The 17,493-nt window shown below is 42.8% G+C and overlaps 1 protein-coding gene across 5 annotated transcripts in view; it reads right to left on the bottom strand.

The window, feature by feature from the left end:
* PKD1L1 (polycystin 1 like 1, transient receptor potential channel interacting) overlaps nucleotides 1-16,557 on the bottom strand; it is a 329,432-nt gene extending 312,875 nt beyond the window's left edge. For 4 of the 5 annotated variants that reach the window (XM_056520285.1, XM_056520284.1, XM_056520287.1 and 1 more), the window contains exon 1: nucleotides 11,130-11,233. In XM_056520285.1, the coding sequence (XP_056376260.1) occupies nucleotides 11,130-11,220 (91 nt within the window). In that variant the 5' untranslated portion in view covers nucleotides 11,221-11,233. Of the gene's footprint in view, nucleotides 1-11,129; nucleotides 11,234-16,453 lie in introns of those variants that run through there. The other variant, XM_056520283.1, reaches the window with a different exon arrangement.
* Nucleotides 16,558-17,493: the final 936 nt, after the last annotated feature.

Here is a 17,493-nt window from a genome sequence, read left to right on the forward strand (position 1 = left end):
GTATATTGTGCCCATTTGCCCAGTGGCACCACTCATATCTGCTGTCACAATAGCTTGTAATATACCAGTCAGTTTCTTTCACACGTGTGTTTTGCAACAGCTGGAGGCACCCTGGTTAGGAACCACTGGTTAAAAGGGGTACTCCGGTGGAACACTTTTTTCTTTCAAGCAACTACAGTATTCAGTGTCCACAAAAGTCCTGAAGAACTCATCTGATCTCTGCTGTAAGGACAGCACCCAAAAAAGCCCTTTTTAGGGCTCAAACATCAGTCTGCATTTTTTTCCAAAAACACTTTTTTGACTGTGAAATAATAACAGTCAGTTTCCATCACACAAGTGCGTTTCAGGGCCTGCAAGGGCACAGTGTTACACCAGTGCTACTCATATATGGTGTAATAGTAGTGCACATTTAAAAAAAAAATAATAATTTCTGACTGTGAAATAATATCAGTCAGTTTACTATGAGATACTTGGTCACGTGGTGGCTGACTGACCGGCCGCACTTCGTAGCCAAACAGTAAAGGAGAGGCAGCAGCAGCATCTACAGTGGGGAAATCCCTGGCCCAAGCATCCCCGCAATGGTCCAATATGGGCCCAGAAGGCAACACACTAACCTGGGGCCTAGTAGCCATACTGGAGGGCACAGGGGGGGGGGGAGGCATGGAAAGGTGCTGGAGCACCAGCTCCCATAGCTAAAGGAGGGGGAGAGAAGAAAGGGACCTGTACAGATGAAGTAGTGGCAGTAGCAGCAGAAGTACTTACAGTGGGCCACAGCGCAGCGTGCAAAGTGACTAGTGTGGTCCCCACAGCTCCTGGGGGACCTGGGGGGACTCGGTCTCAACCTCGCTAGGGGGCGCGAGGTCCGGCGCCCCCGAGCTGGAACAGGAACAGGGGGCATGGGAACAGCAACTGCAGCACGCCGGGGGACAGCAGCGGGGCCTCTTAACGCAGCCACCAGCTGTGAAAGAAGTCCCAGGTCAGCCAGCACCCGCTCCCGGACAACATCCCTTACAACCTTGTCAGCCATTTCCGGTAAAGATACCTTCACAGGAGCGCTGGTGAGTCCAAAAGGAATCACCAGGGGGAGGGAAGGTCCTATATGTACAATGGGCATAACCCCTAAACCCCTCCTACGAAATCTGGGAAAGCAGGGGTTGAAGGAGGGACTGTGTTGGGCTCTGGCTTAACCCCTGCCGTTCCGCCCAGTCAGGGTTACCTACCCCTAAACGGGCAGGTAACCTCCAAATTTGAAGTAGGAGGTCCGACCAAGCATCTTTTTCCATCTCTTGGTTCCTAAAATCAATGCCATATACACGTCCCCTGATAGGGGACGTAACAGGGATTAAACTGCCTGCCTTCTTCCCCTCTGCTCTCATTTGCCCTCCCACAGTGCAGGGTCTTCCATGAATATTTATGAGGTGGGTGCCTCCAGGCATGAAGTTGCCCTGAGGGGGAAAGCCACATCACTTGCCCTGAAGTAGGTGGAGGCAGCAGGAGCATGCACAGTTGTTGTCCAATCAGAGGCAACCTTGCTCTCCCCTCAAACACTGTTCTACGCTCTTTTGCCAGAGCATAGCATTGCAGTAAGAGAAACAGCGTGAGAGAAATAGCTACAGCAAAGTAGTGTAATAAAAATGGTCCCAAAAGGTGTAGCATGCCCAACAGGGGCAGACTGACACCACTCAGAACCCCCGACCAAATAAAGCAAGGGCCCCCAGCAAGACTCCACCCCGAGCCCCACCCCTGCCCCTATTCCCGCCCAGTATGTACATGAATATTTGCCATAGAATAAGGGGTGCAGTGCACTTGAGGCTATGGTGTACTTTGAGGGATGGAAATTACAATAACCTTAACTACACCAAGCACTGAAAAACACTGAACTATACTCCTCCTTTTTGTGCCAACTTGGGATCTCTGTCTGCGTTACCCAGTCCAACTTGGCTCCAGCCTTCACTCACCTTAAAGAGGTACTACGGTGGAAAACATTTTTTTTTAAATCAACTGGTGCCAGAAAGTTAAACAGATTTGTAAATTACTTCTATTAAAAAATCTTATTCCTACCAGTACTTATTAGTGGCTGCATACTTCAGAGGAAATTATTTTCTTTTTGGATATATTTTTCTGTCACGACCACAGTGCTCTCTGCTGACACCTCTTTCCATTTTAGGAAATGTCCAGAGCAGCATATGTTTGCTATGGGGAATTTCTCCTGCTTTGGACAGTTCCTGACAGACAGAGGTGTCAGCAGAGAGCACCGTGGTCGTGACAGAAGAGAAATCCAAAAAGAAAAGAATTTCCTCTGTAGTACACAGCCGCTAATAAGGAAGGGTCAAGATTTTTTAATAGAAGTAATTTTCAAATCTTTCTAGCACCAGTTGATTTAAAAAAAGAAGAAAAAAAAAGTTTTTCACAGGAGTACCTGCCTTTCACAGCTCACTACATGATGGCACAGTCAGATATATAACTCATCTCTGACTGTGCCATCATATAGTGAGCAGTGAAAGGCAGGTAAAAATAGCAACTAGTCCATTCATAAGCCACACACTTTACCTTTTTTGCCTCCTGCTTGGGTGAGGCTGAGGCCTCTAAGATTGATTACAGAAATAACACAGCAGCACAGAGTATTTCTGGAGGGAACTGTAGTGAGGCAGACTGTCTGAAATACTTTGTGCTGCTGGGAAGTCTACTCCTGCCTTTCACCGCTCCCTACATGATGGCACAGTCAGAGATATAAGTTATATGTGAAATATAACTTATATCTCTGACTGTACCATCATGTAGGGGGGCGGTGAAAGGAAGGTAGAAGATGGAGTAGGCTTCCCCGCAGCACAGAGTATTTCTGGCAGCCAGTCTGCCTCACGACAGTTCTCTCCAGAAATACTCTGTGCTGCTGTGCTATTTCTTTAATAAATCTTAAAGGCCTTAGAGGGAAAAGGGACGTAATACACAAAATGCACTATATCTATTTAGCTGTAGATTAAAGTGCTGCTTTAGACAGCAACTCACAAATGACGTCTTCTCTTATCAGCCTTGTTCCCTTCTCTTCTCCATCTGGTCTGTGCCATCATGACAATTTCTTCCAGCCACAATTCTTCACATTAAACCTGCAAAACAAACCTATTAGGCTCCACACTTTTTTCCATGGGTGACAGAGGGGAATAGAGGAGTGTACAGGGGTGTAGAGGAGTGTACATGGGTGACATAGGGGTGTAGAGGAGTGTACATGGGTGACAGAGGGGTAGACTAGGGGGTGGTCAGAGGGGTGATCATGGCTGACAGAGAGATGGAAAGGGGTGACAGAGGGGTGGCCAAGTTGGACATGGATGACAGGGGGGGTGGACATGGGTGACAGGGGGGGGGGTGAACAGGGGTGACAGAGGGGTGAATAGGGGGTGGACATGGCTGACAGGGGGGTAGACAAGGGAGACAGGGGGTAGACAAGGGAGACAGGGGGCAAGAACAGGGGTAACATGGGGTCAGAGGGGTAAATAGGGGGTGGACATGGTTGACAGAGGGGTAGACTGGGGGGGTGGTCAGAGGGTTGCCCAGGGGGGACAGGGGTGGCCAAGGTGGACACGGATGACGGGGGGGATGGACATGTGAGACAGGGAGGATGGACAAGGATGACAGGGGGGTTAAAGGGGTGAATAAGGCTGTGGACATGGGTGACAGGGGGTAGATTGGAGGGTGGACATGGGAGACAGGGGGTGAACAGGGGTGACAGGGGGGTGAACAGGCATGACAGGGGGTAAAAGAGGGGTGGACAGGGGTCACAAAGGGACAGAGAGTTGAATAAGGGGGTGGACAGGGGTGACAGAGGGATGGACAGGGGTGGCCAAGGTGGACATGGATGACAGGGGGTGGAAATGGGAAACAGTGGGGGGGGGGGGTGAATGGGTATGACAGGGGGGTGGAAAAGGATGACAAGGGGGTAAAAGAGGGGTGACAAAAGGGGCAGAGGGGCGAATGGGGGATGGACATGGGTGACAGGGTAGACTGGGGCTGGACAGGGGAGGTGGTGAACATGAGTGACAGGGATGGTGGTGAACATGGGTGACAGGGTGGATAAGGCGGACATGAATGAAAGGAGGGCGAACATGAATGACGGGGGGGGGGTAACAGAGGGGTGGAAAAGCTACAGTATCTTAAGCAAGCCACGGCAGTTCCACGGCATCTTCGGCACCATTTTCGGCTTACTGTGCCGGAGGGGGACGCAGGGAGGAGGGGGACGCTGGGTGCGCAGTACACACATACGCTTCCCTTCTCCCCTCCGGCACTGTGAGTCACAGGCGCACAGGCTGGGGCGGAAAATTATTTAAAAAAAATTAATTCACGCCAAAATCCCGCGGCATCAGGGGAGCACGGCCTGATCTGGGGGGGGGGGGGGGGAGGCGCCATGGTCCCCTCTCGCGTCGTCCCCCCCCCTAGCGACACCACTGGTTCGCCGGGGGCGGGCCCGCCGGCTAAATCACAGACACCGCGGTAGAGGTGCCGGGCCCTGGTGTCAAGGGAAATTAAAATATATATATATTTTTTTATTTAAAGTGACAGGCGGTGGACAGCGGGCCCCCTTCCAGGCCGGGCCTTAGGACAACCACCGATTGGACCGGCCTGTCAGTCCGCCCCTGATGCCCAATATTACCCCAATATATTTAAAAATGTTTATATTAGCCAATATGGTTAATATAATTCATGGTATATGGCCAGTATGGCCAATACAAATCATGGTATCTAGTATATAACCAGTATGGACAATATACTAAAGATCAAGGTATAGAGTATATAGCCAGTATGGTAAAATCCAAAAAGGAAACAGCACTTTAAGCAAATCCAAGTAAAAAAAAGATATATTCATATATCTTCACCCAAATGGATATATTCACCCAACTGACATACAATGGTAGCTACGTTTCGGCTTTACAATAGAGCCTTTTTCAAGCATGGCATGAGGCTCTACTGTAGAGCTGAAACATAGCTACCATTGTATGTCAGAGGGGTGAATAAATCCACTTTTTTGCCTTGGACTTGCTTGGAGTGCCGCTTACTTTTTGGATTTCTACATTGCGATTTGGGACATTGGGACGTATAACAGTATGCTGACCTATACTGAGGTGTATACATGCCTGATCCATTCACTTTACTGGACCAAATGTAATCTGCTAGTGACTATAATTAAATCATTGTATACAGAAAAAAACAGGAAAAAAATTGTGAGGTCAAATTGAAAAAGAAAAAAAAGCCATGTTTTACGCCGTTCGTATTTTTACTCCATTCGTGGTTATCTGTGTTCCTTAGGATCTTTCGATAACAATTATAATTTGTATAGTTTCCATCATGTCTTTCTAGTTTGAAATTTTTTTTGAAAAATAAAATATTTAAACTGCCATTTTCTGACACCTTTTAGGCTAAGTTTCCACTTGTTTTCTTTTCTGGCAGTTTTTCAATAGCTGCCAAAGTCAGAAGTTGATCCATAAGGAAGGAGAAGTGTAAGGATTCGTTCACACTATGGAATCTCCGCTCGCTGAATTCCGCGAGCGGAGATTACGCCTGGCGGCCATCGCCGAAGTTGCTTCGGCGCGAGGGCCGCGGGGCACTGAGCCGTCACCATTGACGGCTATGCAGTGCTCGCGGAATCCGCGCAAAGAATGAACATGTTCTTTCTTTGCGCGGAACAATTTCAGCTGCGGAATTGTCGACCGCGGAAATTCCGCAGTGTGAACGGGTCTCGCGGAGACCCATTGACACTAATGTTAAGTTCACACCGCGGAATTCCACTCGTGGAGTTCCGCTCGTGGAATTCCGCGAGAATTCTGTAGTGTGAACATGGCCTAAGTCCTTCCTTTATATGTCCTATTCCTTTTGAATACACTTCTGGCTTCGGCTCTAAAACTGCAGTGGTAGTTTTCCAAAAACTGCCAGAAAAAAAAAAAAACAAGTTGAAACTTAGCCTTAAAGGGGTACTCCCCTGGAAAACTTTTTTTTATTTTTAATCAACTGGTATCAGAAAGTTTAACAGATTTGTAAATGACTTCTATTTCAAAATCTTAATCCTTCCAAAACTTATCAGATGCTATATGCTCCACAGGAAGTTCTTTTCTTTTTGATCTTCCTTTCTGTCTGACCACAGTGCTCTCTGCTGACACCTCTGTCCATGTCAGGAACTGTCCGGACCAAGATAGGTATGCTATGGAGATTTGCTCCTACTCTGGACAGTTCCTAAAATGGACAGAGGTGTCAGCAGAGAGCACTGGGGTCAGACAGAAAGGAAATTCAAAAATAAAAGAAATTCCTCTGGAACATACAGCAACTGATCAGTACTGGAAGGGTTAAGATTTTTAGAAAAGAAGTAATTTACAAATCTATTTAACTTTTTGGCACCAGTTAACCATTAAAAAAATGTTTTTCAGTGGAGTACCCGTTTAACTATTATTTTTTTCCATATATGATATAAAGGTTCTTTTTTTTTTTTTTTTTTTTGCATTATGATCTGTAGTTTATCTGTTTCATTTTGTTTAGATGGGACATTTTGATTGTTTTTTTTTATGTATATGAAGTGACCACAAATCTGCAATTTTGGTGTTTGGTATTTTTTTTACGTTTACTCCATTCACCGTGCAGGATGATAAACAGTATATTTCAATAGTTCTGACAATTCTCCACGCGGCGATACCAAATATGTTTGTTTACTTTTTTGTTCATATGTTTTTATTTATAAAATGGGAAAAGGGGAGTAATATAATTTTCTATTAGGGGAGGGGTTTATTTGTATGTTATTAAATGTTGTTTTTGATATTTATTTCACATTTTTAACCCGTTAAGGATCAGGGTTTTTTCCGTTTTTGCACTTTCATTTTTTCCTCCTTACCTTTAAAAAATCATAACTCTTTCAATTTTGCACCTAAAAATCCATATGATGGCTTATATTGTGCGCCACCAATTCTCCTTTGTAATGACATCAGTCATTTTACCCAACAATCTACGACGAAACAGAAAAAATAATAATTGTGCGACAAAATTGAAGAAAAAACACCATTTTGTAACTTTTGGGGGCTCCCGTTTCTAGGCAGTACATTTTTCGGTAAAAATGACACCTTATCTTTATTCTGTAGATCCATAAGATTAAAATGATACCCTACGTATATAGGTTTGATTTTGTCGTACTTCTGGAAAAAATCATAACTACTTTTGGACTTTGGTATATTTGTGCGTGTACGCCATTGACCGTGCGGTTTAACTAACGATATATTTGTATAATTCGGACATTTCCACATATATTTTTATTTACAACTTTTTTTTTTTTATGGGAAAGGGGGGGGTGATTCTAACTTTTATTAGGGAAGGGGTTAAATGATTTTTTTTTCTTGCAGTGTTCTAGCCTCCATAGGGACCTATAACACTGCACACACTGATCTCTTACATTGATCACTGGTTTCTCATAGGAAACCATTGATCGATGATTCTGCCGCTTGATTGATCTCAGGCACTGAGCAGTCATTCGGCGATCGGACACCAGGAGGCAGGTAGGGGGACCCTCCTGCTGTCCTACAGCTGTTCGGGATGCCGGGATTTCACTGCGGCAATGCCAAACAGCTCCCTGAGCTAACCGGCATCTGTTTGCTTTCAATTTAGATGTGGCATTCAACTTTGGATGCTGTGTCGAAAAGGTTGATAGCACACGGTACCGCGATCAGTGCTGCGCGCTATTAGCCACGGGTACCGGCCATTGTTCGTGGCCCCTGCGTTATAGTAAGGGAGAGGACTCAGGATGTACCGTTACCTCCTTGGTCCTTAAGGGGCTAAAGGGGTACTCTAAGGAACGTAACCTATCAGCCACTTATCCCCTGTCCCAGTGATTATACCCATGACTACTTACCCATCCTGAACGTACTCCAGCCCCCGCCTTTCTGGATGAGGGCTAGTGACAGCCCGTTCAGCCAATCAAAGCTGAGGCGGGACATAGCTGCAGCTGGCGATTAGCTGATTGGCACTCGTCCAGGAAAGTGGGAGCCAAGGCGTACTGAGGATGGGTAAGTAGCTGGGGCCCCATACAGGAGAACATGGGGGTCCCAGCAGTTGGAACCTCCCACAATCAGGCACTTATAGGGAATAAGTATCTGATAAATTCAGTTCTTGGAGTGCCCGTTTAGGGTCATTCAATTGCTAGTACTGTTTAGTGCTATGCAATCGACGCTCTACTATTGGCTCCTAGGCAGACTTCATAGGTAATGTATGTACACAGTGACCCCACCAGCAAAATGGTGAATACAGCTCTGGAGTATAATACAGGATATAACTCAGGATAAGTACAGGATAAGTAATGTAATGTATGTACACAGTGACCTCACCAGCAGAATAGTGAGTACAGCTTTGGAGTATAATACAGGATATAACTCAGGATCAGTACAGGATAAGTAATGTAATGTATGTACAAAGTGACCTCACCAGCAGAATAGTGAGTACAGCTCTGGAGTATAATACAGGATATAACTCAGGATCAGTACAGGATAAGTAATGTAATGTATGTACACAGTGACCCCACCAGCAGAATAGTGAGTACAGCTCTGGAGTATAATACAGGATATAACTCAGGATCAGTACAGGATAAGTAATGTAATGTATGTACACAGTGACCTCACCAGCAGAATAGTGAGTACAGCTCTGGAGTATAATACAGGATATAACTCAGGATCAGTACAGGATAAGTAATGTAATGTATGTACAGAGTGACCTCACCAGCAGAATAGTGAGTATAGCTCTGGGGTATAATACAGGATATAACTCAGGATCAGTACAGGATAACTAATGTATGTACACATTGACCCCACCAGCAAAATGGTGAATACAGCTCTGGAGTATAATGCAGGAAATAACTCAGGGATCAGTACAGGATAAGTAATGTAATGTATGTACACAGTGACCTCACCAGCAGAATAGTGAGTACAGCTCTGGAGTATAATACAGGATATAACTCAGGATCAGTACAGGATAAGTAATGTAATGTATGTACACAGTGACCCCACCAGCAGAATAGTGAGTACAGCTCTGGAGTATAATACAGGATATAACTCAGGATCAGTACAGGATAAGTAATGTAATGTATGTACACAGTGACCTCACCAGCAGAATAGTGAGTACAGCTCTGGAGTATAATACAGGATATAACTCAGGATCAGTACAGGATAAGTAATGTAATGTATGTACAGAGTGACCTCACCAGCAGAATAGTGAGTATAGCTCTGGGGTATAATACAGGATATAACTCAGGATCAGTACAGGATAACTAATGTATGTACACATTGACCCCACCAGCAAAATGGTGAATACAGCTCTGGAGTATAATGCAGGAAATAACTCAGGGATCAGTACAGGATAAGTAATGTAATGTATGTACACAGTGACCTCACCAGCAGAATAGTGAGTACAGCTCTGGAGTATAATACAGGATATAGCTCAGGATCAGTACAGGATAAGTAATGTAATGTATGTACACAGTGATCCCACCAGCAAAATGGTGAATACAGCTCCAGAGTATAATACAGGATATAGCTCAGGATCAGTACAGGATAAGTAATGTAATGTATGTACACAGTGACCCCACCAGCAGAATAGTGAGTACAGCTCTGGGGTATAATACAGGATATAACTCAGGATCAGTACAGGATAACTAATGTATGTACACAGTGACCCCACCAGCAAAATGGTGAATACAGCTCTGGAGTATAATGCAGGAAATAACTCAGGGATCAGTACAGGATAAGTAATGTAATGTATGTACACAGTGACCTCACCAGCAGAATAGTGAGTACAGCTCTGGAGTATAATACAGGATATAGCTCAGGATCAGTACAGGATAAGTAATGTAATGTATGTACACAGTGACCCCACCAGCAAAATGGTGAATACAGCTCCAGAGTATAATACAGGATATAGCTCAGGATCAGTACAGGATAAGTAATGTAATGTATGTACACAGTGACCCCACCAGCAGAATAGTGAGTACAGCTCTGGGGTATAATACAGGATATAACTCAGGATCAGTACAGGATAACTAATGTATGTACACAGTGACCCCACCAGCAAAATGGTGAATACAGCTCTGGAGTATAATGCAGGAAATAACTCAGGGATCAGTACAGGATAAGTAATGTAATGTATGTACACAGTGACCTCACCAGCAGAATAGTGAGTACAGCTCTGGAGTATAATACAGGATATAGCTCAGGATCAGTACAGGATAAGTAATGTAATGTATGTACACAGTGACCCCACCAGCAAAATGGTGAATACAGCTCCAGAGTATAATACAGGATATAGCTCAGGATCAGTACAGGATAAGTAATGTAATGTATGTACACAGTGACCCCACCAGCAGAATAGTGAGTACAGCTCTGGGGTATAATACAGGATATAACTCAGGATCAGTACAGGATAACTAATGTATGTACACAGTGACCCCACCAGCAAAATGGTGAATACAGCTCTGGAGTATAATACAGGATGTAACTCAGGATCAGTACAAGTAATGTAATGTATGACCTAATCCCCTGTAATGATAATAATATTATTTTTAGAATGTAATAATAATCTGCAGCATGTATTATTATTAACAACAATAATAGTCTTTGAAATGTAATAATAAGTAGCAGCATATAATAATAATCTTCAGAATGCATTAGCAATCCGCAACATGTATTTTTATAATAATGATAAGAATAATTATCTGCAGAATGTATTATTATTATTTATCATCATTATCTTCTACAGCAAATAATAATAATATTAATAATCTACAACACTGGATAATTATCTTCTGCAGTTATTATCATTATTACTACTACTAAAAATAACATAATCTACAACACTGAGGATCTGCTGCTGCTGCTATTATTATTATGATTATTATCTATTCTACAGCATATAATAATAATAATAATAATAATAATAATAATAATAATGCCATAATCCAGCAGTACTTCTTCCCCTCACACACTGGGAACCAGTTCGCCTCCCCCAGGTTTCACCTCACACCTGCTGGTATCTGTAATGTCCGCACCCTCTCCGGTATTATTCTTCTATCTACTCGTACATACCGTTCTCTACATTACCGGGTAAATGATGGGAGAACTCACCGGAGTGACTGCTCCCCGAGAGGACACAGTGAAGGAGCAGTGATAAGAGAAGGACGGAGCGGGCACTCTGCTGGGATATCCTTGCCGCCATCTCAGGGAGAGAGACTGAGCACATCACGGCTCTACCTCACACAGATACCCGGGACAGGTGATACCAGCAGGGGGAGCTCCGCCTCCTTCTCACACCTGCCCCCGGAGATCGTCCTTACAGTCTGCTGTCACTCAATGGATTGTATTATGTGTTGTATATTACAGTCATTATAGCCGGATAGAGAACTATGTATATAATAATACATATTATACTATAGGTGTCCTTTATACTTCAGTCAGTCTGGGCAGTGGCCACTGAGTCCAAACCCTAAATGACATGGAACCAGGCTTTCTATTGTAAGTACCCATCTCATCCCACCCCGGGTCCTGAAATCATATCCCAAAAAAACCTCCTCTTACTGGCTGCAATTAAATAAATTCATTCATCATTCATTAACCCCTTAACACCTTATCCTCTTGGTACATAATGTTGACAGATAGATATGAGAGACAGATAGATAGATAGGAGATAGATAGATAGATAGATAGATACTGTAGATAGATATGAGATAGATAGATAGATAGATAGATAGATAGATACTGTAGATAGATATGAGATAGATAGATAGATAGATAGATATGAGATAGATAGGAGATAGATAGGAGATAGATAGATAGATAGATAGATAGATAGATAGGAGATACATATATATATATAGATAGATAGATAGAGAGATAGATAGATAGATATGAGAGATAGATAGATAGATATGAGAGATAGATAGATAGATATGAGAGATAGATATGAGAGATAGATAGATAGATAGATAGATAGATAGATAGATAGATAGATAGGAGATAGATAGATATGACAGATAGATAGATAGATATGACAGATAGATAGATAGATATGACAGATAGATAGATAGATAGATAGATAGATAGGAGATAGATAGGAGATAGACAGATAGATATGAGAGATAGATAGATAGATAGATAGATATGAGAGATAGATAGATATGAGAGATAGATAGATAGATATGAGAGATAGATAGATAGATAGATTTCAGACTACTGAAACAAAAAAGTAGTGTGGAGGCATTAAAAAGTTATAAGGATAAGAATAAATTCTGTAAAAAAAAATATAAATAAAATCAGCAAAAACCATGAAAACGATTTCTAAAGAAAGTGAAGAGAACCCAAAAATATTCTTTACCTACATAAATGCTAAGAAACAAACATGTTTTCTTTATTTTGTGGGTCAATACGATGCTTATTATTTATCATTTTTTTACACTTTTTTTTTATTAAAATGGGGAAAAGGGGTGATTTTAATCTTTTTTGGGAGGGGCTTTTTCACTTTTTTTTACATTTATTTTACACTTTTTAGTCCCCATAGAGGACTATTTAGAACAATCATCAGATTTCTAATACTGTTCAGTGCTGGCGATCTGCTCTGGTCTGCTGGAAGACAGATCAGTGCAGAAGACCCTGGGAGAGCGGCGGAGGCAGGTGAGGGGACCTTCGTCTGCCATCTAGGCTGATGTGATCCCGGCGGCAGTGCCGCGGGTGATCAGATCAGCCATTTAAAGTTCCGCACTGCCGCAGATGTAGTGATCTGTATTGATCACGGCCTCTGAGGGGTTAATAGCGGACATCAGTGCAATCGCTGATATTCGCCATTACCGGCGGGTCCGCAGGTCCTAACAGACACCGGGACCCACTGTGCATGAAGCGAGCACACGGCGTGTGTCCTTAAAGGAGAACTGCGGCAAAAAAATGTCATTTTCCCTGTGCCCGGGCTGCAAAAACTAAATAAAAAAAAACCTCACCTTCACCAAACTTTAACTCACCTTTCTACGTTGCCCCGTTGCGCCAATGTCTGGCAGCAGGGAGAAGGCGGAGACAAAAAATTATTTAGGTGTAATGGTGGAGGAGGATAAAAAAAATGTCAATCTATTAAATGTTTTCTCTTTGCTGTATTTATTCCTATGTTTGACATGAGCAAGTGTTCCCCCCCCCCCCCCCCCCCGTGCAGCGGAAAGTCAAGCCCTGGTGGAGAAGGTAATTGGACCTTGTCAGAACCCTAACCAGCGTGGGAAATCTACCGTCTCTAATCTCAAGTCAGTATTATTCAAGTGGGTGAAAAGCACCATAAGTTCCTGCAAGGCAACGGGGCTCCCACAGGGTGATACTGCACCCCTTCTACTCTGCTCCAGACTGTGTGTAATAAAATCTGCACCCTGCTCAGTAAAAGGCAGTTATCTGTAACCTGACGTCGGTGTGTTTCTTTACTCCCCGTGTCTGGCCCAGGAGAAGCTGTCTCTCCACCTTGGACCGTGTATAGGCTAACGGTGCCCTGGCATCACAAAGTGATTAGGAATAGTGATGAGCAGCATAGGCCATATTCGAATTTTCGATATTTCACGAATATATGGACGAATATTCGTCATATATTCGCAAAATTCGCATATTCGTTTTTTTTTTTTTATTGATAAGCATATGCGAAAATTTATACAAATGCGAAAATGTATGCACATATTTTGTTTTATGGTATAGGGAACTAATGGGCTAGTGCATTAACTCTGTGATTTTTTGCCTGTTGTAACCAATAGGCCCATTGTGGTCTTTGGGGATCTCATGGTATGTAAAACTGTAAGATAAGCAGGAGGGTCTTGGCAGGACAGTGGATGGGAGACTGTGTGGTGGTTTGAGTCCCAGGGTAGGACTGAGTGTTACAGTGTTGTGATTAAACATTACTTGTGATTGACAAATGTAGGTCAACTGGTAATTAAGAAAGCCTTTGAACTGTGGGAATGATGTTAATTGGCAATTAACTGAGTGTTTAAACCCTGGGAACTAGGTTAAGGGGGTACCAAATATGGTTATTGGGGTTAATTGAAACTGGATGTAATGTGTAAGGCTGGGTATGAATGATTGGGAGGTTAAGGAACATAGGGGGAGATTTATGAAAACCTGTGCAAAGAAAAAGTTGCCCATAGCAACCAATCAGTTTGCTTCTTTCATTTTTCACAAGGCCTCTGCAAAATGAAAGAAGCGATCTGATTGGTTGCTATGGGCAACTCAGCAGCTTTTCCAGAAAAGTATAGTTTAACCACAACACTGTAACACTCCATCCCACCCTGGGACTCGAACCACCATCAGGGTCTCCCATCTACTGTACTGCCAAGACCCTCCTGCTTATCTTACAGTTTTACACACCATGAGATCCCCATAGACCACAATGGGCCTATTGGTTTCAAACGGGCAAAAAAATCTAAAAGTTTTTGTACAAAATCAGTAATCTAAAATTGCCCTATTTTGACCACCTATAACTTTTTCATTTTTCACTGTACAGGATTATTAACATTATATTTTGATAGTTCGGACATTTACGCGTCGATACCAAATATGTTTATAGAAAAAACATGTTTACGTTTTTTGTGGGTAAAATGGGAAAAACAGACAATTAACATTTTTATTGGGGAGGGGATTTTTCACTTTTTTATTTTTACATTTTTCAAGATTTTTTTTTTTTTACACTTTTTATCTATAGCAATCATTTGATTGCTAATAGTGTTCAGTGCTATGCATAGAGCAAAGCCCTGATCATTATTATCAGTCATCTTCTGGTCTGGTCTGCTCGATCTTAGACCGGAGCAGGAGATGCCAGGAGACAGACGGATGCAGGTGAGGGGACCTCCGTCCGCCATTACAGATGATCGGATTACCGCGGCAGCGATGTGGGCGATCCAATCATCTAATTTAACATGCGCACTGCCGCAGATGCCGTGATCTGTACTGATCACGGCATCTGGGGCGTTACTGGCGCCCATTACCGACGGGTCCAGCCGTGTATGACGTGAGCACCACTCCGATGCTCACAGTCATACACAGGAGTCCACGGACAGTATTCTAGCTCCTATTACAGTGGTCTTCAAACTGCGGACCTCCAGATGTTGCAAAACTACAACTCCCAGCATGCCCAGACAGCCTATCACATTATCCACCACAAGAAACTGCAGGGAGCTGCTGCTGGGAGGAATCTTATATGTTGAAGGGGTGGGATACTTTCCTATAATGGTTGCTATGGATGTTGCTAACCTCTGACAGCTGTATCCGCATAATTCTCATTGGCTACAAGCGTCGCGAATATTCGCATATGGAATTAGGAATTCGTGAATGTGAATACAAGCGCTACCTATGGCTTTGTATATGGTTCCCTGTATACCATATATCAAGGAGATAAAATCTAAGAGAATAATAATCAGCGCTAAAACAGATTGTATATATACGTATAAGAATATAAAAATTTAAAAAATGTAAATATATGTATAAAATATGCGTAAAGGTATTTGATACAGTAAAATACAATTGCAATATTGTGTGGTTACCTGTTAATAATGGTATCACAGGATATTGTAGAAATTACAGAATATTGTAGATGTTTGGCAAAGTGCAATGTGCTGTAAGGAATGGGTATATATACTGGTTATAGGTATCCACTGATATTACTAATTGCATCAGTGGATATCTATAAACAGTATATATACCCATTCCTTACAGCACATTGCACTTTGTCGAACATCTACAATATTCTGATTAGGAATTCCTTGCACCCCCGTGTCACCACGTATCCATCCCAGAGTTTTGCAGGAATTAATTATTGTTCTAGACAGACCCTTATTCCTTATATTTACAGATTTTATAATGACAGGTATTTTTTTTAACAGGACAGCAAATGTGGTGCCAATATTCAAAGTCGTCAAAAAGCAATCCTGGAAACTATAGGTCTGTGAGTTTAACATCTGTTGTGGGTGACACTTTTTTAGGGTTTTCTGAGTGATGCCATTCTGAAAAATCTTAATGAAAATAACCTTGTAACACAGCACCAACATGGGTTTAACAGAGTTCGGTATCGTCAGACTAATCTGATCAGTTTCTATGAGGAGGTCAGTTGTAGATTGGACTTGGGTGAAACGGTGGATGTTGTATATCTGGACATTTCATACTGTTCCACACAAAAGGTTAGTAAATAAAATGGGGATGCTGCATCTAGGGGAGGATATATGTAAATGGATTAGTAACTGGCTCAGTGATACTCTGGTTGGGTCACAGTTACAAGTTTGGGTACCATAGGGGTCAGTACTGGGTCTATTTTTTTTTTTTACAATATGTTTATTACAGAGTAGGATTTCAATAAAACAGAGGAGGACAACATCAGGGCCAAAGGCATTGAAGGATGCCCCCCCCCCCCCCCCCCCCCCGAAGTTAAAATGAGTGGGGATGCATACCATCTACATGAACTTGAATCCCTGCTCCTTCACTGTACCTGGATGGTGCTCTGGTCATGGTGTCAGTTGGGAGCCTAGGGAAGGTGAGTGGTATGTTTAAGGAAGAAGGAGGATTACCTACCTACCTACTTTCACTATCTACCCACTTGCTCTCTCTAGTTGCCCATAGCAACCAATCATATTGCTTTTTTCCATTTTCAGCAGCCTTTTAAAAAAATTAAAGAAGCAATCTGATTGGTTACTATGGGCAACTGCACCACTTTTCCTCTACACAAGTTTTGAGAAATCTCCCACCTGCACTGCCTACCTTCCTGCCCTATCTACTTCCTGGCTTTACCCACCTACCTACTAGGAGGCATTACCTCCCCACCATTGGGATCCTTACCTATCTACTGGAAGTATCTACCTAATAAGGGATGCAGGATTACCTATCTACCTACCTACTTGGGTCACTCATACTATGCAGGGAACCAAGGGAGGCATTATTTGGGGGACTGAGGGTAGGGAAAAGTTGGGAAATGTACTGCAAATGTGTGGAGCCCAACATTTTCTGGCAGTTTCTGCAGTGATAAGTCATGGTTGGAAGAAGTCTTTATGGGCGTCTACGCAAGACAGAGTAGAAATGAAAGGAGAATGACGTGTAAGTCACTAGATGTAACTGTAATCTGTTATACGGTCTGCATAGCCTGTGTAGAGCTGGGGTCACCACTTTATGGTTATTCTATGGGGAATATAAGTCTGTGTATAGTTGTGTTATTCAGTATGGTGATATTATCCAGTCACTATGTGTGGGTAATGTGTAGTCATGGTGTGGTGCAATTATTTGTCCCGTGTATAGTGGTATACAAATGACAAATGTATAATTGTGTGCTAAATAATAAAACATTTAGTAAAACTTCTAATGAAAAAAGACTTGTGGACAGTAAGCTCAGCTTTGTCAGTGCCAGGTAGCTACTGCAAAGGCTAACAAAGTCATGGAGGGGCATTTACTAATCTTTTACTATGTAGTCTGGTTTTTACCCTGTTTTTTTCTACTTCAT

The sequence above is a fragment of the Hyla sarda genome, chromosome 5, assembly GCF_029499605.1.
Source record: "Hyla sarda isolate aHylSar1 chromosome 5, aHylSar1.hap1, whole genome shotgun sequence".
NCBI lineage: Eukaryota > Metazoa > Chordata > Amphibia > Anura > Hylidae > Hyla > Hyla sarda.